Source organism: Macaca thibetana, chromosome 14 (assembly GCF_024542745.1).
Source record: "Macaca thibetana thibetana isolate TM-01 chromosome 14, ASM2454274v1, whole genome shotgun sequence".
NCBI lineage: Eukaryota > Metazoa > Chordata > Mammalia > Primates > Cercopithecidae > Macaca > Macaca thibetana.
In genome coordinates, this window is record NC_065591.1 from 50,948,964 (window position 1) to 50,974,502 (window position 25,539).

Genomic DNA, 25,539 nt, shown 5'->3' on the forward strand with positions numbered 1-25,539 from the left:
AGACCATCCTGGCTAACACGGTGAAACCCCGTCTCTACTAAAAATACAAAAATTAGCCAGGCGCGGTGGCGGGCACCTGTAGTCCCAGCTACATGGGAGGCTGAGGCAGGAGAATGGCGTGAACCTGGGAAGCGGAGCTTGCAGTGAGTGGAGATCGCGCCACTGCACTGCAGCCTGGGCGACAGAGCGAGACTCCGTATCAAAAAAAAAAAAAAAATTTCAGGGTTCAACTGTGGTGATTTTAATTAAAACCTAAGAAACCACCACTTCCTGATATAAGCATCAACTATCATATGAATGGTTTTCTTTCCAACCAGCAGATGGCAGTAGTTGTAGCTCTGATCTTTGTAGGGAACTTCTATAAAAACAACACATGGGAAATTTTAATCCTAAACCTTTTATCCTCTCCAGCCCCACTCCAGCATGATCTTTAGGCTGCCTTCTGTTATTCCCATGAGTGGTATACTCAGGTATTGCAGAACCATTTTTATCTTAGACCATGTAAAATGAAATTAGAGGAAATAATCTGATTTAAAAAAAAAAAACAAAAAAACATAATCCTGGCTGGGCACAGCGGCTCATGCCTGTAATCCCAGCACTTTGGGAAGCCAAGGTGGGCAGATCACCTGAGGTCAGGGGTTCGAGACCAACCTGACCAACGTGGAGAAACCTCATCTGTACTAAAAATACGAAACAATTAGCTGGGTGTGCTGGCACATGCCTATAATCCTAGCTACTCAGGAGGCTGGGGCAGGAGAATCACTTGAACCCAGGAGGCAGAGGTTGCAGTGAGCCGAGATTGTACCATTGCACTCTAGCCTGGGCAACAAGAGTGAAACTCCATCTCAAAAAAAATTTTAATTTAATTTTAAAAAACCCATAATCCAAAATTTGGCTGTTGATGTCTAGAGGAGTTATTTTATTTTCTGAGATAATACGTCTTTCTGAAGAGAAATTAATTTACAGATAGTAACCCATTTTAGACCTAATTCTAATTAGCTGCTACTGGCTTTGGGCAAGTTACTTAACTATTTTAAGGAAACCCTTTGGAGAATTATACTGAGGGTTAAAAGGGAGAATTTATGTGATAACACCTTTTAAACTCTAAAATTCATACAATGTTAGTTTATTTTTCCCCCCAACTTTCCCAAATCTTCAAAAACCTTAGTAGGTTTAAATCTCCCTGATTTCTTAGAGAATGGTAAAAGTAGCTCTGGGAGCCCTATTAAGGGAAAGATGTCAGTTTCTCCACCAGTAGCCTCAGGAATCTACCATGTAAGCTTGGGAGTTAGACGCAAGTACCATGTGGCTATTTGACCAACAATGGAGTTACATCAAGCACATGTAACTTTTCACACACATACACACACACACACACACACACACAATAGTGAACTCAGAAACTCCCACCTGCCTCCACACTCAATGGGTATATAGTCTGGGGAGGGAGCATAAGCGGGAAATGTAATAATCTGCCTTTTGCTTAGGCAGGTCTCTCTTCCACATGCCTTCCATTGGGTGAGCCTCTCTTTGCTGAATGATTCTGTTGTTTAAAAATATTGTGGCTCACACTTGTAATCCCAGCACTTTGGGAGGCCGAGGAGGGTGGATCACCTGAGGTCAGGAATTCGAGACCGGCCTGGCCAACATGCCAAAAACCCATCTCTACTAAAAATACAAAAATTAGCTGGGCATGGTAGCACACGCCTGTAGTCCCAGCTACTTGGGAGGCTGAGGCAGGAAAATCGCTTGAACTTGGGAGGCGGAGGTTGCAGTGAGCTGAGATAATGCCACTGCACTCCAGCCTGGTCAGGCGACAGCGAGACTCTGTCTCAAAAAATAAAAACAAATATATTGTATGTTTATCCTTGTGGAACATGCACCTGTTCCACAAATGCAAACCACTAGTTGGCTTGTATTCAACTAAAATAAATAAATAAATAAATATTCTGTATTGTATTTCGGGAGCAATTGAAGTAATTTTTTCAATGTGATTTTTAGTCTTATATACTGACTTTCGAACTTAAAGTCCTCCCACTCCAGTAATACTCAACCCCACTGTATATACAGTTCATTGTGACGCCCTTTCACGTTTAGTCTGTTGTACTCACATACTCCATTTAGTCTGCTAAATAATTACAAACAGTAAAATCCTAATGATGTTTTATAAAGTCTGTCACTTTGATACAAAGATACTCAATTCACCTGACATTTATTGAGCATGTATATGTGCAGCTCTGAAAAACTGGCATGGAATAAAAGGCAGTAGCTAGGTGTTTTGGCTCACGCCTGTAATCCCAACACTTTGAGAGGCTGAGGTTGGAGGATTGCTTGAGTTCAGGAGTTCAAGACCAACCTGGGCAATATGGTGAGACCCCATCTCTACAAAAATTTTTAAAACTTAGCTGGGTGTGGTGGCACACACCTGTGGTCCCAGCTACTCAGGAGGCTGAGGTGGGAGAATCACTTGAGCCCAGAGTCTGCGGCTGCAATGAGCTATGATCATACCGCTGTACTCTGGCCTGGGTGACAGAGTGAGACTCTTGTCTCAAAAAAATAAAAGTAATAAAGTAGATGACAGGATTCAGGTTCTAGTTCTAACTCAAGTGTTTGGCCATTACATGATTTGGTGGGGCAAGTCCCTATTCTCTAGGCCTTGACTTTTTAGATATCACAATTTCTATGGTCCTTGATATAATGACAAGGTCTTTGCTCTGCATTTATAATTTAAAAGGCATTCAAAATTATATGATTATATCTTAGAGTAAAAAAGCCCAAAACAAAATGTGTTTTACAACAGATCAGGAAGAGTTAATGAGGCTAATATTAAGGTCCTTATACCCATTCAAAAAGCTTTGTACTTAAGAATATGGAAAAATATATGCACTGCCAATGACAATTGTAGGTTCAGATCTAACTAAAGTAATATGTAAAACATTACATTTTCTTGCCTTTTCATATTTAGTACTTAATGACTTGGGGTCATGAGAAACCTCAAAGTTATTCTGTAACACAATGAACCTCTGGGGCAAATGAAGTCTGTACGGTTTAAGTCCTACCCCATGATGGCCCCAAACTGAGCTTTCTTACTGTAAGTCTAGTTTTTATACCTTTTTTGCTGACAGATTGCCACTTTTTGGTAAGTTAAGTGGGCTTGGAAACCAGATAACTGCATTTGTAAAACTTCATGTTAAAAACGAATACACAGAAAAGGAACAAACTGTTGTACACACATCTTGGATTGATCTGAAGGGAATTACACTGAGTAAAAAAATCCAGTCTCAAAATATTATTGTATAATTCCATTTATATAACATTGAGATGATAAAAATCATAGAAAACTATTAGTGGTTGCCACAGGTTAGTGTGGGAGGTGGCTATGGCTATCAAAGGACGACATGACAGCATGAGAATCCTTGTGATGGAACTGTTCTGTGTCTCGACTGTGTTGGTGATCACACACATATAAGAATGATAAAATTGTCTACAAGTGAATATAAAATGAGTACATGTAAAATTAGTGAAGTCTGAATAAGGTTGGGTGAATTATGTCTGTCAATTTCTTGATATTGTACTATATGCAAGATGTTACTATTGGGAGAAACTGGGTAAAGAGTATATGGAAACTGTATTCAAGTCACTCTACAACTGTTTTTTAAAAATGAGTGCACAGAATCAGAGGAGGCACTCTTAAAGTGCTGTCAACACATGGCTTTTGTAATACATTTTGGGTGCTCAAAGAATTTGTAGTTTGCTTGATGGTTCTAAAAAGAGAAATCTCAAAAGAGCTAGATCCTACATAAATGAGGTACTATTGGTGTTCCATCTTCTGAGATGAACCTGTTAATTAGGGCAGTTGCCGTCAGATCTCTTTTTATTCACAATATTTTGCTTAAGCTTTAAAATATTTTGTTATTAATAATTGACCATAAAACCTTTTTGGGGGAAGAGGGAGGGGTAGGGGCGGGGCGTGCTATGGAACTTCAAATGGGCAAAACCAAAAGTACTGTGGCTGATTGCAGCTGTAACAATTAGGTCTTTGGAGATACGTAAAATCCTTTAAAACAGTGACTGTCTCCCTTTATGCATAAAAATTTTTTCTAATCTACTGGGTGCTCAGGAAGGATCACGGAAAGAGGGCATTATTAAATAAAAAGAAATTATACCAATGTGGCTTTGGATTTTCAAATAACTCTAGCCCTACCTGCAGAGAGGCAGATTCAAACTACAAGCGATATTAAGAACTGAAATGGATTTTAATCTAGTGACCATTAATAAAATAACTGAATTAGTTTCCCAATAGTATTAGTTACTTTCCCAGTTTATTAGGGGGTGAGCAAGAAAAAGCATTCCTGGGTTTCCACTTTCCAGTCCAGAGCTGTTTTTCACGGGAATACAGCCCTGCAAAAGTTTCCCTCTCTCCAAACACTTCCTACCCTTGACTGTTCCTGGAAGAAGGAACGATTTCCAGTTAGAGTTTAAATGAGCATAGTGCCTAACTCAGCTCTTGGCTTTCAGGGAAAACTAGAAAATACGTGGTTTCATTGCTCTGCGGCCTAAACCAACCCCGGACGAGAGAAGAGTAAGAAAATAGGATACACTTGCAGCGCGCAAGCGCTGCACAAAGAAAGCATGTCCTCTCTGAGTCGCCGTAGGTGCTAGGTGGCTGTGGCTTTGGTTGTTACCCCACCCCCTTCCACGTCAGCCAAGGACTCTGGAGCCGCCGCCGCTGCTGCGGGTTGGAGCCGGAGTAGACGGATCCACGGCTGCCCCAAACCACTACCCCTCGGAGCCTGGTAGTGGGCCACAAGCCCCCAGTCCCGGAGGAGTGGTGGGTCGGGCAGAGTCGGAAGAACTGGCTCTCTAGCTGGAAGATGCGGAAAGGGAGCGACTAGGCCGCTTGCGTCTGGGCCTGGCAGAGGGGACGGGGTGGGGGTAGGGGCGGGGGCCTAGGAAGCTCCGGGTCGGACGCTCCATCCCGACCTCTGTATTGGTCAGGGGTCTTTCCCTCCCAAGACCCCGAGGCTTACCCTTTCAGGCCCAGGCCTGCTTTGCTGGGGGAAGGGGAGGAGGAAGCGGGTCGGGCGAGGTGGGGGTGCAGCGCGCTGATTAAGGGACCCGCGGACGTATAGTCGGAACCCACCAAGGACCGCGATAAAGCGCTTTAGGGTTTTGGCAGAGTATTCAGGCACAAGGTCTCCTAACTTGAGCATGCAGATTGTGTGTTGTGTTAAAAACTATATGTTCCATAACATTGTGGGGTTTGGCTGGGGGACTGTCACTGTTCTGTGGGCCTTCCTTCGGCTGTACAGCATTCTCAAACACTGGACTCGTGTGCGATGGAGGGAGTGATAGATAATATACTTTATGCCGGAGCTGACAGTGTGGTTTTTACTAGAATTTATTTTTATGGGAACACGATATAGATTGACCTGTCCTTTCTAATACTTTAAAATGTCACTATAGATACTGGTTTGTGGGTTTTTTGTTTGTTTCTTTGTTTGATTTGTAATCATGTACCTGTGTTTATTTTTCTAGATTTTCTGGCATCCTTAAGTCTTGTATCAAGGATTAATTATAATATAACCAGAAACCATGACGGCAGCTGAGAACGTGTGCTACACGTTAATTAACGTGCCAATGGATTCAGAACCACCATCTGAAATTAGCTTAAAAAATGATCTAGGTAAACTTTGATATTATTTTGAGAATGAAATGAAAAAAGAAAAGACGAAAATAAAAAACTCATATTTCATATTCCTTTATAATTAGAAATGCTTAATTTTTGTCTAAAGTTTTTCTAAGATCTCTTCAATAGACCTTTTATTAAATTAAATGCGAACTCCTTTAGACTAAATATTGGTTGTTTGAAATAGAACATCTCAGTAAACCTAAAGAGATTTTAATAGTTTAGATATTCCTCAAAATGTCATAATTTTTGTGGAGTTCAATATATTATACTTAATGTAGCTGATGATATTCTCTAGGCAACAGATTGAGGATGTGTATTGGAATATCTTAATTCTATCGTGCACTTAACTTCATGTTACTTAGCTTGTAAAACCAAAAGAACTTTGTTCTTTGGGTTACCCACCCAGACAATTAGATCAACACTGGAATAAACATGTATTTTCCCGAAAAGTTTAACTTTTCATTTTTTAAGCATTTTTGCAAACAAGAAAACAACTATATTTGTGAATTTTATTTTTTTAATGTTTAATTTTTGTGGGTATACAGTAGATGTATATATTTATGGGGTACATGAAATGCTTTGATACAGGCATGCAATGCATAATCATCACATCATGGAAAAATGGAGTATCCATCCCTTCAAGCATTTATCTTTTGTGTGACAAACCAGTTACACTTGTAGTTATTTTTAAATGTACAATTAAATTATTATTGAGTATAGTTACCCCGGGTGCTATCAAATATTGGGTCTAACTCATTTTTTCTTGTTTAGCCATCTCCGCTTTCCTCCCACTACCCTTCCCACCTCTGATAACCATCCTTTTACTCTATCTCCATGAATTTGTTTGATTTTTAGCTTCCACAAATAAGTGAGAACATGTGAAGTTTGTCTTTCTGTGCCTGACTTATTTCACGTAACATAATGACCTCCAGTACCATCCATGTTGTTGCAAATGGCAGGATCTCATTCTTTTTTATGGTTGAATAGTACTCCATTGTGTATATGTACCACATTTTCTTTATCGATTTATCCGTTGGTGGACACAGGTTGCTTTCAAGTTTTGACTGTTGTAAACAGTGCTGCAACAAACATAGGAGTGCAGATATCTCTTTGATGTACTCATTTCCTTTCTTTTGGATATATACCCAGCAGTCAGATTGCTGAATCGTATGGTAGCTCTATTTTTAGTTTTTTGAGGACCCTCCAAACTTCTCTGTAGTGGTTGTACTAGTTTACATTCCTACCAACAGTGTACAAGGGTTCCCTTTTCTCCACATCTTCACCAGCATTTGTTATTGCTTGTCTTTTGGATAAAAGCCATTTTAACTGGGGTGAGATGATATCTCATTGTAGTTTTGATGTGCATTTCTCTTATGATCAGTGACGTTGAGCACCTTTTCATATGCCTCGTTGCCATTTGTATGTATTTCTCAAATGTCTGTTCAAATCTTTTGCCCATTTTTAGATCAGATTATGAGATTTTTTTTTCCTATAGAGTTTTTTGAGCTCCTTACATTTTCTGGTTATTAATCCCTTGTTAGATGGGTAGTCTGCACATATTTTCTCCCATTCTGTGGGTTGTCTCATCACGTATGTCAATTGTTTCCTTTGCTGTGCGGAAGCTTTTTAACTTGATATGATCCCGTTTGTCCGTTTTTGCTTTGGTTGCCTGTGCCTGTGGGGTATTACTGAAGACATTTTTGGCCAGACCAGTTACCTGGAGGTTTTTCCCAATGTTTTCTCGTAGTAGTTTCATAGTTTAAAGTCTTAGATTTAAGCCTTTAATCTATTTTGATTTTATTTTTGTATAAGTTAAGAGATAGGGACAAGTTTCATTCTTCTGCATATAGTTTTCCAAGCACCACTATTGAAGGGACTGTCTTTTCCCCAATGAATGTTCTTGGCACCTTTGTCAAAATGAGTTCACTGTAGGTGTATGGATTTGTTTCCAGGTTCTCTATTATTTTCCATCGGTCTGTGTGTGTTTTTATGCCAGTACCATGCTGTTTTGGTTACTATAGCTATGTAGGATAATTTGATGTCAAATAATGTGATTCCTTCAGTTTTGTTCTTTTTGCTAAAGATTGCTTTAGCTATTCTGGGTCTTTTGTGGTTCCATATAAATTTTAGGATTGTTTTTTCTAGTTCTATGAAGAATGTCATTGGTATTTTGATAGGAATTTTATTGAATCTAGATTGTTTTGGGGGTGGTATGGACATTTTAGCAATATTGATTCTTCTAATCCATGATCATGGAAGATCTTTCCATTTGTTGATGTCCTCTTCAACTTCTTTCATCAGTATTTATAGTTTTCATTGTAGAACTCTTTTCATTTCTTTGATTAAATTAATTCCTAGATATCTAATTTTATGTGTGGGTATTGTAAATGGGATTGGATTAATTTTTAAATTTCTTTTTCAGATTGTTCACTGTTGGCATATAGAAATTTTACTTATTTTTGTATGTTGATTTTGTGTCCTCAAACTTAACTGAATTTATCATATTTCTGAATTTTAAAAATGTATCCTGTGTCTCCTTTTTGTGAGTGATTCTGTCAAGAAAAAAATTTATAATTAATACACTTTCCAAAGTTATGATTCTTGTTTAATTGAACTACTAAAAATAAATATAACTTAAACTGATAAATATTGTTTAAACAGAGCAGAGTGAGAATTATGCTTCAAATATAGAAAGTATCTTTTAGAAGATAGTTTGCAGTTTGAAAAGAAACTTAATGTTTTACTTGTCTAATCCTACTTCTTAATCAGCAGTAATGGAATACCTCCTGATTTTAGGTTACTTAATACTAGGTTTCTATAGAGGTCTATTTTTAGAGAAGGGAAAAGAAACCCACTTTTATGACATTTAAAATGATACCATTATATGCATAAGCCACATATATTTCCCTGTTTTCATATTCATGTAGGATAGTTGAATGCAAAATAGTGAATACACTCATTAGTGGTTTTTTTCCCTCATAATTTAAAATTTTTCATTATTAGATCCTCAGGATACTTAAGGTTATAGGTAGGAAGGTAAAGAACAAAATTTGCCCCTAGTTGGAACGATGCCCTAGTCTTAATTGAAGCTGCCTTAACTACCTTCCTCCAACCAATAAATATATACGTACTCTCCAGTTTAATGTATATTTTTGCCATTAAGAACAGTTGAGACTGGGCACGGTGGCTCATGCCTGTTATCCCAGCACTTTGGGAAGCTGAGACAGGTGGATCACTTGACGTCAGGAGTTCGAGACCAGAGTGACCAACATGGTGAAACCACATCTCTAGTAAAAATACAAAAAGTTTAAGTGGCTATTAAATGAAAAGTTCTGAGGGTCAGATGAGCCACCTCATCTGACTCTCAGAACTTTTCATTTAATAGCCGTTTAGCTCTAATCATTATAAATTTATTTCTCATATTTAGGCCCAAATCTGGTTCCCAGTAACTACTACCCATTAGTTGTAGTTCTTTTCCTCATAATGGTCCTGAGATTATTGAAGACTTGTGATCACTCTTTGTTCTCCCCTTCCCAAGATAATTCATTTATTTTGATGATCTAAACAGTTGTAGTAGCACCTAGTAGCAGTGTGCTACTACATACTTCTCTGCCTTTGAATTTTGCATCCAGAAGATTTTTAGTACTATAAATTCTTCAGTATGCAGTGATAATGGTGTGAAATTATAGATAGTTTTGCATAAAATACTTTATATTGCAGAGTTTTTAGACTAAAAGTAAACTAGCATTTTATCTTAAATGTGTCATCCTTAATTCTAAATAATGACTACTAATCTAGAACATTTGAATTACCTCGCAGTTTTCCAGATGGTAAGAAAGATTCTGAAGTTTTACAGCCTGTAGAACTATGATGAGATTTTAGAAATAATGCACTATTTTAGTTTTCCGCCTTTTTGAGTATGACATTTCTCTTTCTAATGTTAAAAAAGTTACATATTTATCCTCCCGTAATAGTAGTTTTAACTTTGCTAAAATGCACACAAATAGCTAAAAGCCATTTTGAATTCAGAAGCAATTAATAGCATGTGTTTACATTTTGAAAAATAGCTATATGTGTTTTGAAGCACATGTTTACTTGGTATGACTGTAGATTCATGGAGTCTGCATTAACTCAATTGGCTGGGAACCAGAAATCTAATCCAATGCCTTCATATTGTATATAAAGAGTCTGATTTCCAGAGATAAATGACTTAAACAAAGACAACTTGTTTGGTGGAGAACCAGGTGAAGAACGCTTGTCACTTGGGTTTGTACTTTTATTACCATTGCTGATACTGAATTAAGAAGATACATTTTATTTTGTTAATTGCTTTTAAATTTATGTGATGAATTTTCTTTTGAAATAATTGTGCTTTTTTTTTTTTTTCAATTTGTGATTCAGAAAAAGGAGATGTAAAGTCAAAGACTGAAGCTTTGAAGAAAGTAATCATTATGATTCTGAATGGTGAAAAGCTTCCTGGACTTCTGATGACCATCATTCGTTTTGTGCTACCTCTTCAGGATCACACTATCAAGAAATTACTTCTGGTATTTTGGGAAATTGTTCCTAAAACAACTCCAGATGGGAGACTTTTACACGAGATGATCCTTGTTTGTGATGCATATAGAAAGGTAAACCACATCTTAATTTTGTCTGAATATTGCTTTGAATTTAGATCTAAAATTGGTAGAATGGACTTTGTTTTAATTGTTAAAATTGAGTCTTTGATAAGATGTAAGTTGTAGAGATTTGGAATTAAAGTTGTAAAGAGTTATTGTAAAAAGTTTTATCGTCACTCTTTTCAGACATTTTCTATGCATTTTATGTGTATATATTAATTAAAAAACAGTGACACATGTAAGACATTGATGAGATAGGTAAAAATTGCTTCAGTCAACAAGAATATGATGGAAATTGGTAATCTAGGTCTTTTTTCTCAAATGTATTTTTTTTTCCATTGGAAAGTTTTGCATTAAAATTTTATTTTTGTAAAGAGCTGAAACTCAGCATATTTTAATTTTTATATCAGGATCTTCAGCATCCTAATGAATTTATTCGAGGATCTACTCTTCGTTTTCTTTGCAAATTGAAAGAAGCAGAATTGCTAGAACCTTTAATGCCAGCTATTCGTGCGTGTTTGGAGCATCGACACAGCTATGTTAGAAGAAATGCTGTTTTGGCCATCTATACCATCTATAGGTAAATAAAGATACTGCTTCAGCTTCATTTTGTGAAGACTGTTTAGTCTCTTAGACTAATGGTTCCAAAATGGTTGCTTGCAGACTGAATATAGCTTGGAGCTATGTTTTGTATGGCCAGCACTGTATATTTTATTATGAACATTGAAAAGTCAAAAGATCTGGCAGCGCTGGCCCTAGCTTCTGCATAACAACATTCTGCTGAACTTGGATAACAATAACCCCCTTTAAATAAGTTATATACTTTACAGTTTATGACAGTGCCTATCATTCTCAACCGTATTACTCCAAGCCACTTTATATGTTCACTTGCTTAGCTTTTAACTTTGGACTTTGTTTTAGAATTCTTTTTGTGGAATGTCGGTCTTTTCTTTTTACTGTCAGAAGCTTTGAGGAAGGAACTTTTTAAATGAGAAGGGCTACAGTTATAATTGATTCCAATTCTTAGAAAGCTGAAGATTTTGAAATTTTGTTTTTGTTTTGTTTTGAGATGGAGTTTCACTCTTGTTGCCCAGGCTGGAGCACAGTGGCGCGATTCAGCTTACAACAACCTCCACCTCCTGGGTTCAAGTGATTCTTCTGCTTCAGCCTCCCAAGTAGCTGGGATTACAGGCACCCACCACCATGCTCAGCCAATTTTTGTATTTTTAGTAGAGACAGGGTTTCACCATGTTGGCCAGGCTGGTCTCGAACTCCTGACCTCAAGTGATCCACCCGCCTTGGCCTCCCAAAGTGCTGGGATTGTAGGTGTGGGCTACCACACCTGGCTGAGATTTTGAATTTTTAAACCTATTCAAGGAATCAGATGAAGCTAGAATGCTCAGTTTTTACAGTCACAGGTATCAATTCATTAAGCACTACAATGTAATGTTTATAAGCATCTTTGTACTTTAGTAGATTTGTTGGTTAAGATACAATTTCATAGTTATCTTACTATTAGATTTTATCCATTAAGGAAAGTGGTATTCTGGTTAATAATGTAGGTGAGCCAGGTGTGGCGGCTGATGCCTGTAATCCCAGCACTTTGGAAGGCCAAGGCGGGCCGATCACCTGAGGTCGGGAGTTCGAGACCAGCCTGACCAACATGGAAAACCCCGTCTCTACAAAAATACAAAATTAGCCGGGCATGGTGGCACATACCTGTAATCCCAGTTACTCGGGAGGCTGAGGCAGGAGAATTGCTCAAACCTGGGAGGCAGAGGTTGCGGTGAGCCAGGATCACACCATTGCACTCTAGCCTGGGCAACAAGAGCGAAACTCCATCTCAAAAATTAGAATAATAATAATAATAATAATAATGATGTAGGTGAGTTCCTTTAATGTTACCATACAGACTACACAAATTTCAGAATTTAAACTATAGTGCATATAGAAAAATTAGGCCACTTACAAGACTGTTGGAAATTTGAACAAATTTGTTCAAATTTGTGAGATATGATGATGAATAATTAGTTTTACAAGAGTCCTCAATTTTAGAGAAACCTACCAATATATTTACAGAAGAAAGGATGCATTGCCTATTGCCTGTGATTTGCTTCAAAATAATATGGCAGGAGGGAAATTTGGCAAGGATATAGATGAAACAAAACTAGCTATGAATTAATAATTGTTGAAGCAAGGTGGTGCATTTTATTAAGCTAGTGTTCACTCTTCTGTGTACTAATATTTCTAAATTTCCAAAAGAAGAGGCAAGTCAGTAAGTAAATAGCGCACAACTAATAAAATCCAAGGTACTATTTTCTTCCTCTTAATGTAATTCTTAATATATTGATATGCTTAAAATGTATGCACAACAGTTATTAGAGATACTAGTTAACAGATGGCATGTTGAATAAATCAGCTTTTTCTGTATTGAACTAGAAAACGTATAATTTGATAACTTAATAGATGAAGGTGTAACTTTGTGTTTCCTTCTCCCAGTTCCAATTGATTTGAAGTTTCAAACAGCAGGCTGGGCATGGTGGCTCATGTCTGTAATCCCAGCACTTTGGGAAGCCGAGGCAGATGGATCACTTGAGGTCAGGAGTATGAGACAAGCCTGGCCAACATGGCAAAATGCCGTCTCTACTAAAAAAATAACAAAAATTTGCCTGGCATGGTGGTGCGTGCCTGTAGTCTCAGATACTCAGGAGGCTGAGGCAGGAGAATCACTTGACCTGGGAGGTAGAGGTTGCAGTGAGCTGAGATCACTCCACAGCACTCCAGCCTGGGCAAAAGAGCGAGACTCCGTTTCAAAAAAAAAAAAAAAAGTTTTAAAAAGCAAATGAAATGGCTGGGCACGGTGGCTCACACCTGTAATCCCAGCACTTTGGGAGGCCAAGGTGGGCAAATCATGAGGTCAGGAGTTCAAGACCAGCCTGGCCAACATGGTGAAACCCCATCTCTAATAAAAATACAAAAAATTAGCTGGGCATAGTGGTGGACACCCTATAATCCCAGCTACTCAGGAGGCTGAGGCAGGAGAATCGCTTGAACCCTGGAGGTGGAGGCAGCAGTGAGCTGAGATCGCACCACTGCACTCCAGCCCAGGCAACAGAGTAAGACTCTGTCTCAAAAAAAAAAAAAGCAAAAGAATAATTTATGTTGTAAAGTTTGATTAAATTTAATTTTGGTATTGTCCAGAGAGTTACTAAAATAGTAAAGTAGGTTTTTATTAAATATGGATATCTGTTTTATTTAAAGAAATTTTGAACATCTTATACCTGATGCTCCTGAACTGATACATGATTTTCTGGTGAATGAGAAGGATGCAAGTTGCAAAAGGAATGCATTTATGATGCTAATTCATGCAGATCAGGTGAAGTACTTTTGAAAAAATACTTTTATTACTGTATTTAAGTGAGAATTAAAAGTATTACATAGGCTTGATCATGTTTTTAGTCAGTAATTTTGTTTATAGTTCATGTGGTTTGTGTATTTTGATAATTTTAGGCTTGTAGAAAAATACATTTTTTTAACGCTTCTCTAAAATATTGCATACATATACATTCTTTTTTTCAATTAAACATTGAAGAGGCATTTTAGAACAGCCACCTTACAGTTTTTTAAAATTGAAATTATTATGGCTGTGTTCTATTTTGGGGCTTTGATGACCTGTTCTTTCTTACGTCGGTATAGATCTAAAATTGTTTAGTAGAGAAAAATAGTAGCTTTGCATAGGTACATCCTTAGCCATGCCTGTGGAAATAGGGTGGCCTTCAGTGTAGATGTGTATCCTTTTAGGTTCTTCAGCTTTCATACGTGGGTGCCAACTCTGCATCCTGCTCTGCTGGTGGTTAAAGTATATGGATCTACTTTTGGTTAGCAATTACTCTGTACACCTTGATGCCATCTAATCTTGAAATTTTCTAGCCAGTATTTATCACCAAAATATGGGAAATAATATGCATGAAGACTGAAAAATATGGAGGCCTTCCATTCCTCTGAAATCTAGATACTGTTACTTTTTTCCCCCAGATCTTCCTTTAATGGATTGTCCCCTAATTATTTAAAATTGTGGTAACGTACACATAACAAAAATTATCACCTTAACCATTTTTAAGTGTTCCATGATTTTAAATACATTTATAATGTAGTACCATCACTACCTTCCATCCTCATAACTTTTTTTATCTTGCAAAACTGAAACTCTGTACCCATCAAAAAAAAAAATCCTTATTACCATTTCCTCCCAATCCCTGGCAACCACCATTCTACTTGCTGTCTCTGTGATTTTGACTACTCTAAGTAGTCCATGTAAGTGGAATCATACAATATTTGTCCTTTTGTAACTGGCTTATTTCGCTTAGCATAATGTCTTCAAGGTTCATTTATGTTGCAGTATGTGTTGGAATTTCTTTCCTTTTTAAGGCTAAGTAATACCTGATTGTAAATATATGCCACATTGGGTTTACCTGTTCATCCATTGGTGGACGCTTGGGTTACTTCAACCTTTTAGCTATTAGGAATAATGCTATTGTGAACGTAGATGTACACGTATCTGTTTGAGACTTTGCTTTCTGTTCTTTTGGGTATATACTCAGAAGTGGAATTACTGAATATACAGCACTTCTGTTTTTAATTTTTTTAGAAGCTGCCATACTGTTTTCCACAGCAGCTCTACCATTTTACATTCCACTGGTAGTGCACAAGGGTTCCAGCTTCTCCACATTCTTGCCAACACTTGTTACTATTTTTTTTGATAGTAGCAACGTTAATGGGCATGCGAAGCAGTATTTGATATTGTCATTTTGTCTTCCTAAACAAGATTATGAGAAAGCTGTTTATATGAGCCACAGTGTTTTGTCCTCTTGTGTAATTGGTTTTACTGACCAATGCTTTTGGCATTATGCTGTTAACCTACATTAAGGGACATAATCAGAAATAGTCCAATAAAATTTATTGATACTTTTACTGGAGAGATGTTTTCAGTATTGTAGTTCTTTATATTACAATGTCCAATATATGAGAACACATAGGAGATTTTTCTTTTAGGTCTCAGTAATAGGAATAACTATATACCTAAGCAGCTGGTTTTGATTGTATGGATACCCTGAATCCCATAACACATAGTTTTTCCCTCTTTGGTTTAGCTGCTAGAAAATCAGACCCCAGGTTTGTGGCTCATTTCCAGAAAATATATTTAACTTTATGTCTTATATTTTATATGTTAACTTTATTCTTGATTTTTGTTCCCAATTAATATCTCTTTGCCCTGATCTCCTCATTTGTTTTATATTGAGTTGTAATGTGTGTATTTTTTTAAGATGCATTAAGTTCTTCTATTGAATGAGGTGGCGGACGATAAATATATTCTTATTTTTTTAGGATCGAGCTTTGGATTACTTAAGTACTTGTATTGATCAAGTTCAAACATTTGGAGACATTCTGCAGTTGGTTATTGTTGAACTGATTTATAAGGTAAGAATGATAATCTATGATGGGTAAAATAAACTCAGCAGTTTAAGACAGGGTTAAATAGTTTCTTTCTGGGATAATAATTGCTAGGATAATATATTTTAATAGTATAAATATTTTATAGCATAGCCTAGTAAAGCCTTTTCTTCTTTTACTTTTGGTTTATTGTGTTTTCCAAGTAGAATACTTGCTTATATCCTTTCTAAACCTCCATAAAGATTCTGATAAAAATTCATGGCTTGAGCCAGTGTAGCTCACATAAATCATTGTGAACTTCCCAGTCACTGAATAGATTATGAATTAGGCTTTAGGATAAAATTCAAGATTTTCTTGAGCGTATATCAGACTACTAAAATCAAACAAAAAAGCCTTAAATACTTTTTATGTTCCCTGTTTGTAAAAGAGAATAGAAAAAATTTAAATGCATGAAATATGACATTGTAGGCCATTGACAGGAAATCTAAAACCAGCTAAGAATTTTGGATTTTTAAATGAAGTACTATATTGGCAATACTTTAATGTGATATATCCTTTGAAAGAGTTTATTACATCTTAATGTTCTGATAAAAGGTACAGTAAGATCCAACTTTGCTATTGATACCATTAGAGGCCAACAAAATGTAGGTCCAGATGACTTTATTAAATACAATAGTATGGTCAAAACATCTGTGGTAGACACTACTAACTGATTATAGCTGTCTTTGCTTCTGTAAGAAGGGGCTCCTCTTAACATAAGGTACCAGTAGTTTGGAATGGAAGTTTAAAATGAAACGAAGACTGGTAAATATACAGTTTTTGTTTTCATTTTTTGTGTTTTTTGGTGGAGTCTCGCTCTGTTGCACAGCCTGGAGTGCAGTGGCACAATCGTGGCTCTCTGTTGCCTCTACCTCCTGGGCTCAAGCGATTCTCCTGCCTCAGCCTCCTAAGTAGCTGGAGTTACAGGTGCATGTCACCGTGCCGAGCTGATTTTTGTATTTTTAATAGAGATTGGGTTTCACCATGTTGGCCAGGCTGGTCCCAAACTCCTGACTTCGTGATCTGCCCACTTCAGCCTCCCAAAGTGCTGGGATTACAGGCGTGAGCCACCATGCCCAGCCTATAGTTCTTTTTAATTCATGTGTATTAGGATGCCGCTGAGGTTCTCAAAATTAGCAGTTCTCTGCTATCTAATGACTTGTTTAGTAGGGTCCATGTTTTAGTAAAAGGGAATAGCTTTTAAGTCATGTCCATGTAATAGAGATTTGACTATATATATTTTAGGAAAATCTAATATGAATACTGACTTCAAAAGAGAAAAAATAAGGGATATTTGCTATGCAAGTAAAGGTATCAGGATGCGTTTAGATGGGATAGAAATTTTTAGTTTTCTCTCCAAAGTTGAATACAGTCTCAAATAATAAGTAGTAGTACTTGGGAAAAATGTGTTATCTTTCTTGTTTGAAAAACTGGTATTTTCCTTTTATTAGCTATTGAGATTTATATCATCCGTCATGTTTCTCTTTGGCATCCAGAATAAAAATGTAGGACCAAATTTAATATCCTGTGACAGTACCCATATTAGTGTACTGGGTTAATGTGTCCTTACTTTTGTTACTTTACATTTTCTTTTTCTCTTTCACTTGTGTATAACATACACATGTTTTAAGCCATCAGAAAACCTTTTATGAAACAGTAAAAATATAAATTATGATGGGATGAATAAATGAATGCATAGCTATAAAAATTACTTCATTCACACCATCCTATCTAGTAAAGCCATTTCTTATCTATGTTTTTGTTGGCCTCTTCTTTCTGAAATTACCAGTGTTGTGTCATAGTGTCTTATCCCATTTTGGCTGACATTTTCATATGTCCTCATAAGACTGTTCTTAGCTTTCATATTGAGAAAACTAGCATACCATAAGCTGATGTTCATGAAAAAACTCCATTTGAAAACAAGCGTTCCTGAAATCAGTTGAAGTCTTAATGTTTTCTTCTCCAGGTCTGTCATGCTAATCCATCAGAAAGAGCTCGTTTTATTCGCTGCATCTATAACTTACTACAGTCATCCAGCCCTGCTGTAAAATATGAAGCTGCTGGGACATTAGTGACACTCTCTAGTGCACCAACTGCAATCAAGGTACTGTGTATTTCTTTTGAGGCCAGATTAGGTGATTGATTTTCTGTCTTAGCACTCTTGATTTAGTGACATTGCAATTCACTATGTGGTTACATGGCACAGAGAGAACAACTACAAATTTTATAAAACTATTTGATGCTTTACATTGTTCATCCTTCCTTCTTTTCTTCCTTCCTGCTTTCATACACATGTATATAGATACAGACAGAGAATGACAGTACAATTAACCTCTGACAACACAGGTTCAAACTGCACAAGTCCACTTATACATGGACTTTTTTTCCACTTCTGCTACTCCTGAGACAGCAAGACCAATCCCTCTTCCTCTTCCTCCTCCTCCTTAGCCTACTCAGTGTAAAGAGGTTGGGAATGAAGACCTTTATGATGATCTACTTCCTCTTAATGAGTAGTAAATATTTTCCATACACTTTTCTTAACATTTTCTTTTTTCTAGCTTACTTGATTGTAAGAATATATAATACATTTAACATATGAAATACGAGTTTTTGTTTTGTTTTGTATGAGACAAGGTATTGCTTTGTCACCCAGGCTGGAGTGGGGCAATCTTGGCTCACTGCAACCTCCACCTCCCAGGTTCAAGCAATTCCCCTTCCTCAGCTTCCCGAGTAGCTGGGATTACAGGTGCCCACCACTATGGCCCATCTTATTTTTTGTATTTTTAGTAGAGATGGAGTTTCACCATGTTGGCCAGGCTGATCTCGAACTCTAGACCTCAAGTGATCCGCCCACCTCAGCCTACCACAATGCTGGGATTATAGGCGTGAGCCACCACGCCTGACCACAAAACATGTTTTAATCAACTGTGTTGTTGGTAAGGCTCTGGCCAACGGTAGGTTATTAGTAGTTAAGTTTTTGGGGAGTCAAAAGTTATGTGTGTGGCTGGGCACAGAGGCTAACACCTAAAATCCCAGCACTTTGGGAGGCCAAGCTGGGAGGATTGCTTAAAACCGGGAGTTTGAGACCAGCCTGGGCAACAGAGAGAGACCCTATCTGTACAGAACATTTTTTTTTTTAATTAGCTGGTGCTAGGTGTGGTGGTGCATGCCTGGAGACTCAGTACTTTGGGAGGCCAAGGTGGGATGATTGTTGGAGGCCAGGAGTTCGAGGTTGCAGTGAGCTATGGTGGTGCCACTGTACTCTAGCCTAGGCAACAGAGCAAGACAAAAAATAACATGAATTAGCTGGGCCTGGCGGTATGTGCTTATAGTCCCAGCTATTCTGAAGACTGAGGCATGAGGATAGCTTGAGCCCAGGAGTTCAAGACTGCAGTGAGCTGTGATTACTCCAGCCTAGGTGAAAGAGTGAGACCCTGTCTCTAAGAAAATAAAAATTAAAAGAAAAATGTTACATGTAGATTTTAAGTTTTATTGAGTGTTTTCAATAATAGAGTATTACCTTTCTCCCTTTCTCTAATTTATTCTATCAAGACTATATCAGCAACCCCTAATCTATTCAGAGAATGAGCTGTTCTAAAAGCCAAATTGTTTAAATTAGAGAATTTACTGCTTTACCCTCCAAAACTTGAAATTTTTTATTATTTTTTATTTTGAAATAATTTTAAACTTACAGAAAAATTGCAAACATAGTACAAAGTCCTTTTTTTTTTGGTTTTTTGTTTGTTTCTGTTTGAGATGGAGTCTCACTCTGCTGCTCAGGCTGGAGTGTAGGGGCATGATCTTGGCTCACTGCAACCTCCGCCTCCCAGGTTCAAGTGGTTCTCCTGCCTCAGCGTCCTGAGTAGCTGGGACTACAGGCGCACGCCACCACACCCAGCTAATTTTTGTATTTTCAGTAGAGACGGGGTTTCACCATGTTGGCCAGAATGGTCTTGATCTCCTGACCTTGTGATCCACCCACCTCGACCTCCCAAAGTGCTGGGATTATAAGCGTGAGTCACCACACCTGACCGGGACATAGTTCTTATATATTCTTCACCCAGCTTTTCTCATATGTTCACATCTTCTATAATCATTGTATAATTGTCAAAACTACAAAATTAACATTAGAACAATATTATTAACCAAACTACAGGCTTTATTTATATTTCATCAGTTTTTCCACTGATGTCCGTTTTTTGTTCAGGATCTAATCTAGGATCTCATATTGCATTTAGTGGTCATATCATAGTTTCCTCCAGTCTCTGCTAGTTCTCAGTCATTTATTATTTTTCGTGACCTTGATGCATTTGAAGAAGACTGGCTGGTTTGTTTGTAAAATATCCCTCAACTTGGGTTTGTCTCTTTTCTCAGATTGAGGTTGTACATTTTTGGAAAGAATACCACAGAAGTGATGTGTCCTTCTCAGTGTATCTTACCAAGGAGTACATGATTTCTATATGTCTTATTACTGATGATGTTAACCTTGATCAGTGAAGGTGCTGTCTGCCAGATCTTCCAGTTTTATGATTTCTTCTGGTATAATCAGTAAATGTTGTAGGGGGGAGATACTTTGAAACTATGCAAATATATACTGTTGTTCCTCAAATTCACACCTACTTATTTCAGCATCCGTCAGTGGATTTTCTTACAACAATTATTGCTATGGTATTCTAATGGTGGTTTTCTGTTTCTCTCATTCAATATTTATTAATGAAATTCTTGTGCAGGGAAGGGCTGTTCTTTCTCTTCCCTCCCTCCCTTGTTTTCCTTCCTTCTTTCTTTATATCAGTATGGATATTTTATTCTATCATTCTAAAATACTTTACACATTTTTTGTCTTAATAATTATTATAAATACTAAAATATTTTAACAACTCTGGGTGATCCTTATATTCTTGTTGTTTCTGTACTGCAATGCAGATGAGTTAGACTTTGCCTCTAAACTGAAATATGCTTAATAGATGTACTTCTTGGGATTTTTTTCCTGCTTTTTTCTGGCTTGTTCCTTAGTTTCAATCCTTAATTTTTGGCTGTTAGTAAGTATTTCTACCTGTAGCAGCTTTTTTTCATCCTTTTAATTTGTAATGCCTGTAATCTTCTGTAAGTTTGAAAAATAACAAGGGACTAGAGGAACCCATTCCTCAGAACAAAATGTATAATGTATAAACTCTAGTACAGGGATTAATTAATGAGTGTATTGTGCCTTCATGGGAGTGTGTGTGTGTGTGTGGGTGGGTGTGCGCGCGTGCACACGCACGCGCATGCTTATTTTCAGATTTTATGTTTATGATAGATGAATAAGTTCTTAAAATATTTCTTTTTTTATATAGGCCGCTGCTCAGTGTTACATTGATTTAATTATTAAGGAGAGCGACAACAATGTAAAACTCATAGTTTTGGATCGCTTGATAGAATTAAAAGAGCATCCTGCTCATGAACGAGTATTACAGGTAAGTGTTATCTGAAAGAGAGAGATCCTAAATGAAATATTTTTCAAATTTAGGTCATTCTCAAGCTTTGCCCATCTTGGTTAACCTAAATGCTTGAAAACTGAGCGGTTTATATTTTGATCAGCTAAAGTGTTAATTATGGAGTCATCATAGACTTTTGGGGTATTATCTTTACCATAAAAAAAAATTTCTAAAATGGCTGGGTGTGGTGGCTCATGCCTGTAATCCCAGCACTTTGGGAGGCAGAGATGGGCAGATCATCTGAGGTCAGGAGTTTGAGACCAGCCTGGCCAACGTGGTAAAACCCAGTCTGTACTAAAAATACAAAAATTAGCTGGGCGTGGTAAGGTGCATCTGTAATTCCAACTACTTGGGAGGCTGAGGGCAGGAGAATCACTTGAACCCAGGAGGCAGAGGTTGCAGTGAGCTGAGTTGCAGTGAGCTGAGATCGCACCACTGCACTCTAGCCTGGGCAACAGAGTGAGACTGTGTCTCAAAAAAAATTTTTTTTTTCTAAAATAAATCGATATTATCTTTTTTATCTTTTTGGTTTGTACTGTATTCACTATTCTTAGGGAGAGTGACATACTCATTTTAATTTGAATATAATTTACATTTCATGGAAAATTATTATACCAATTGATTGAGAACAAAAGTTGATCTGATTCTAGAAAATTATCACCATATTTGTTTAATCCATGAGAATAATAATGGTTATAAAAATAAAACCCCATGACAGGTAAATGCAATCTGATCTTGGATCAGAACAACAGCAACAACAAATTTCTATGAAGGACATTATTGGGACAGATTGAGAAATATGAATATGGTGTGTATATTAGTTAATAGTATTGATCAATGTTAAATTCTCTGGTAATTATAATGTGGTTATATAAGAAATTATCCTTACCCTTGAAAGAGATACACTAAAATGATTAGCAGTAAAGAGCAAATGTGGGCCGGGTACAGCGGCTCATGCCTATAATCGCAACACTTTGGGAGGCTGAGGTGGGTGGATCTCCTGAGGTCAGGAGTTCGAGATCACCCTGACCAATATGGTGAAACCCTGTATCCATTAAAAAATACAAAAATTAGCCGGGTGTGGTAGTGTGCTACTGTAGTCCCAGCTACTCAGGAGGCTGAGACAGGAGAATTGCTTGAACCCAGGAGGCAGAGGTTGCAGTGAGCCAAGATCTTGCCACTGCACTCCAGCCTGGGCGACAGAGCGAAACTCCATCTCAAAAAAAAAAAAAAAGCAAATGTGGGAAGATATTAACTGGTGAATGTAGGTGAAGGATATACAGGAATTCACTCTTAGAACTTTTTTATCAGTTTCGAATTGTTTTTAAGTATGCATCTTTTAAATGTTACATTTTCCTATGGAGTCAAATAATATTATCACACTTAACAAAATTGTTAATAATTTATTAATGTTATCTAATACCAAGTCTATATGTAGATTTTCCTAATTGTCCCAAAAGCCCTTTTTGTTTAGTTTGCCTATTTTGTAACCATGCATCATATCTGGTGGTTATGCCCTTTCAGTCTCTTAATTTTGGACAGTATCTTTTTTTTAATGACACTGATTTGTTGAAGAGACCAGACCAGTAATACTATAAAATGTCCCTCTTTCTGGATGTGTATGGCTACTTTCTTATGTTTAGCTTGTTCTTTTGACTTCTGTTACTTTCTATAAACTGTAAGTTGGAGCTTGAGCTTTAACTTGACAGAGTCGAAGTAAACATTGTCAGTTTGAATGTGTCATGTGCTATTATTTCATATTGCAGTGTATCAGGAGACCCAAAATATCTAGTTCTTCCACCACTAGTGGTTTTGTTATTGATTAAAGAATTAACGTGATGATAGATAAACCCCACCATTCTGTAGTAAATATACTTTTCTTGTGACCAGAAAGATTGGTGTTAATTCCTGATTTTTTCTTCTTTTTTAGGATCTGGTTATGGATATCCTAAGAGTATTGAGCACACCAGACTTAGAAGTACGAAAGAAAACTCTGCAGTTAGCACTGGATCTTGTCTCTTCTAGGAATGTTGAAGAGGTAAAACAAAACTCTGACAGCACTTTGTAGCTATCAGGCCCAAATGTGATATAACTGTCACTTATTTTTACTTCGTTCTATAGCTGGTTATTGTCCTGAAGAAGGAAGTGATAAAAACTAATAATGTGTCTGAGCATGAAGATACTGACAAATACAGACAACTCCTAGTGCGAACGTTGCATTCCTGTTCTGTCCGATTTCCAGATATGGCTGCAAATGTTATTCCTGTGGTATGTAATTCTGATCACTTTAATTTTGAAATTCTCTAATAGATTTTTTTTTAAAAGCTAGTTATTTGACAGTCAAACTCCAGAAATCTCAACTGCCTGGGACCATTAAATCTCATGGTGAGAAGTGATCTTTATGTCTACCTCTACCTTTAAGCTCAGAAGGGTGAGGACTGTGACTTCTTTCACTTACATATTCATCTAAAAAACAAAAACAGTGACCAAAAAAATAGCTTTGCATATTATTTTAATTGATGATATAGTTACCTAAAGTAAAATTATGCTGTGTATATGTATTAGTAAGGCAAATAGGTACTTATTTTAAATAGCTTTAGCTCTTAAAGGAATCAGTTATAGGAAAAATTAACATACCTAGAATATTTTGCTGTCACTATCAGATAAGTGAGATATGTTATTATAATTTGATTTTTGCCTCTGAGCTCTTGAGTTCTTTCTAAAATGATTTTACTTTTAGTTACAATTTAGGAGGATCAAATTCATTTATTTTGAGTTTTGGATCTCTGGCTTATCTTTTATCATAAAACAGAAAAGCCATTGTGACTTTCTTTACGTAATAGCACTTGTCTCTCAATTTACATTTTGTTGTGTATTTGAAAATTATTAAGAATTACAAGGGTCAGGCTTGGCGGTTCATATCTATAATTCGAGCACTTTGGGAGCGCTAGGCAAGAGGATTACTTGAGGCCAGGAGTTTGAGACCAGCCGAAGCAATATAGGCAGACCCTGTCTCTACAAAAAAATTAATATTAGCTAGGCATAGTGTCATGCCTGAAGTGCTAGCTCCTGGGGAGGCTGAGGTTGCTGGAGGATCACTTGAGCCCAGGAGTTCAAGGCTGCAGTGAGCTATGATTGTGCCACTATACTCTAGCCCGGGCAGCAGAGCAAGACCCTGTCTCTTAGAAAACAGCAAAAAGATTACATTCTTTATAAATTTATTGATTTATTTATTGTCCTAGATAATTTTCTTATGGAAAATTGCTAGCTCTATTTTCCCTTTTTTTTTTTTTTCTTTTAGTTAATGGAATTTCTCAGTGACAATAATGAAGCAGCAGCTGCTGATGTCTTGGAGTTTGTTCGTGAAGCCATTCAGCGCTTTGATAACCTGAGAATGCTTATTGTTGAGAAGATGCTTGAAGTCTTTCATGCTATTAAATCTGTCAAGTATGTTTAAAATACATTTAAATGTGAGGTCAAGTAAGCATTGTATCGGTTTTTATCTTTAAAGGGTCGGTTGATAGAAAATAGAATGCAGAGGACAATCAAGCTGAAATAAGACAAGTGTAACAACAGGCATCATGCTTCCTCTACTCTCAGTTAATCCACAATATATGGCCAAAAATAATTTTTTTTAGGAGTGATTTAGCTCAGTGTCTCTATTCTGATTTTCTCTAAAACATTTTGAATCTTAAAGTAACTAAAGAGCATATTTCTAAATGTCATCACTTTTTGGCTATTACTATTATTTGTATCTTCCTTTCACATTTAATGAAGAGAAAGATTGAAAATGCAACCTAAATCTGTCTTTTCCTTCAGAGAGCCTTTGCTAATGAGAAAGGACAGTTGCATCTAACTTTTGCTTCATTTAAAGCATTTGATAGATAGTCTATAACAGACTTGAAGTATGTCTAAGATAGGAAGGAAGGGACAAGTACAAAATTGTTTTTATGATATGAAAATATATTAATATTTATGGAAGTGAACAGAACAGGATTTACTTCTTTTGTGAAAAAAAAAAAATCATATTAAGGATTTGCTTTTTTTTCTTTTGTGGGAGGGCTTTCCAGCAAAAACTGGAAAGCCTGCTAAACAAATTTTAAAAGAGCTATAACACTAAGGATTTGTTTTTAGCAGCCATAATCTCTTAGAGCTTTGGTTTCTATAATTAATTTTTTCTGAATAAATTTAATTAAAATCTTAGGGGAAAGATGACTAAGGACTTTATTCAGTTTAACATTGTAAACTAAAGAATTGTTGGCTG

General features: G+C 36.9%; 1 protein-coding gene and 1 non-coding gene across 3 annotated transcripts in view; one reads left to right on the forward strand and one right to left on the reverse strand.

The window, feature by feature from the left end:
* The first annotated feature begins 4,665 nt into the window (after positions 1-4,665).
* The window catches only part of COPB1 (COPI coat complex subunit beta 1), a 47,765-nt gene continuing 26,891 nt past the window's right edge, over positions 4,666-25,539 (forward strand). The window contains exons 1-11 of one of the 2 annotated variants that reach the window (XM_050759410.1): positions 4,666-4,831; positions 5,539-5,686; positions 10,094-10,323; positions 10,722-10,891; positions 13,573-13,687; positions 15,697-15,789; positions 17,768-17,905; positions 21,135-21,254; positions 23,206-23,313; positions 23,397-23,543; positions 24,577-24,722. In XM_050759410.1, coding sequence (XP_050615367.1) covers positions 5,596-5,686; positions 10,094-10,323; positions 10,722-10,891; positions 13,573-13,687; positions 15,697-15,789; positions 17,768-17,905; positions 21,135-21,254; positions 23,206-23,313; positions 23,397-23,543; positions 24,577-24,722 — 1,358 coding nt within the window. In that variant the 5' untranslated portion in view covers positions 4,666-4,831; positions 5,539-5,595. The remainder of the gene's footprint in view (positions 4,832-5,538; positions 5,687-10,093; positions 10,324-10,721; positions 10,892-13,572; positions 13,688-15,696; positions 15,790-17,767; positions 17,906-21,134; positions 21,255-23,205; positions 23,314-23,396; positions 23,544-24,576; positions 24,723-25,539) is intronic. The other variant, XM_050759411.1, reaches the window with a different exon arrangement.
* LOC126936676 (U7 small nuclear RNA) lies at positions 25,333-25,394 on the reverse strand. Its single transcript, XR_007719501.1, has one exon. It is a non-coding gene; the product is annotated as a U7 small nuclear RNA (small nuclear RNA).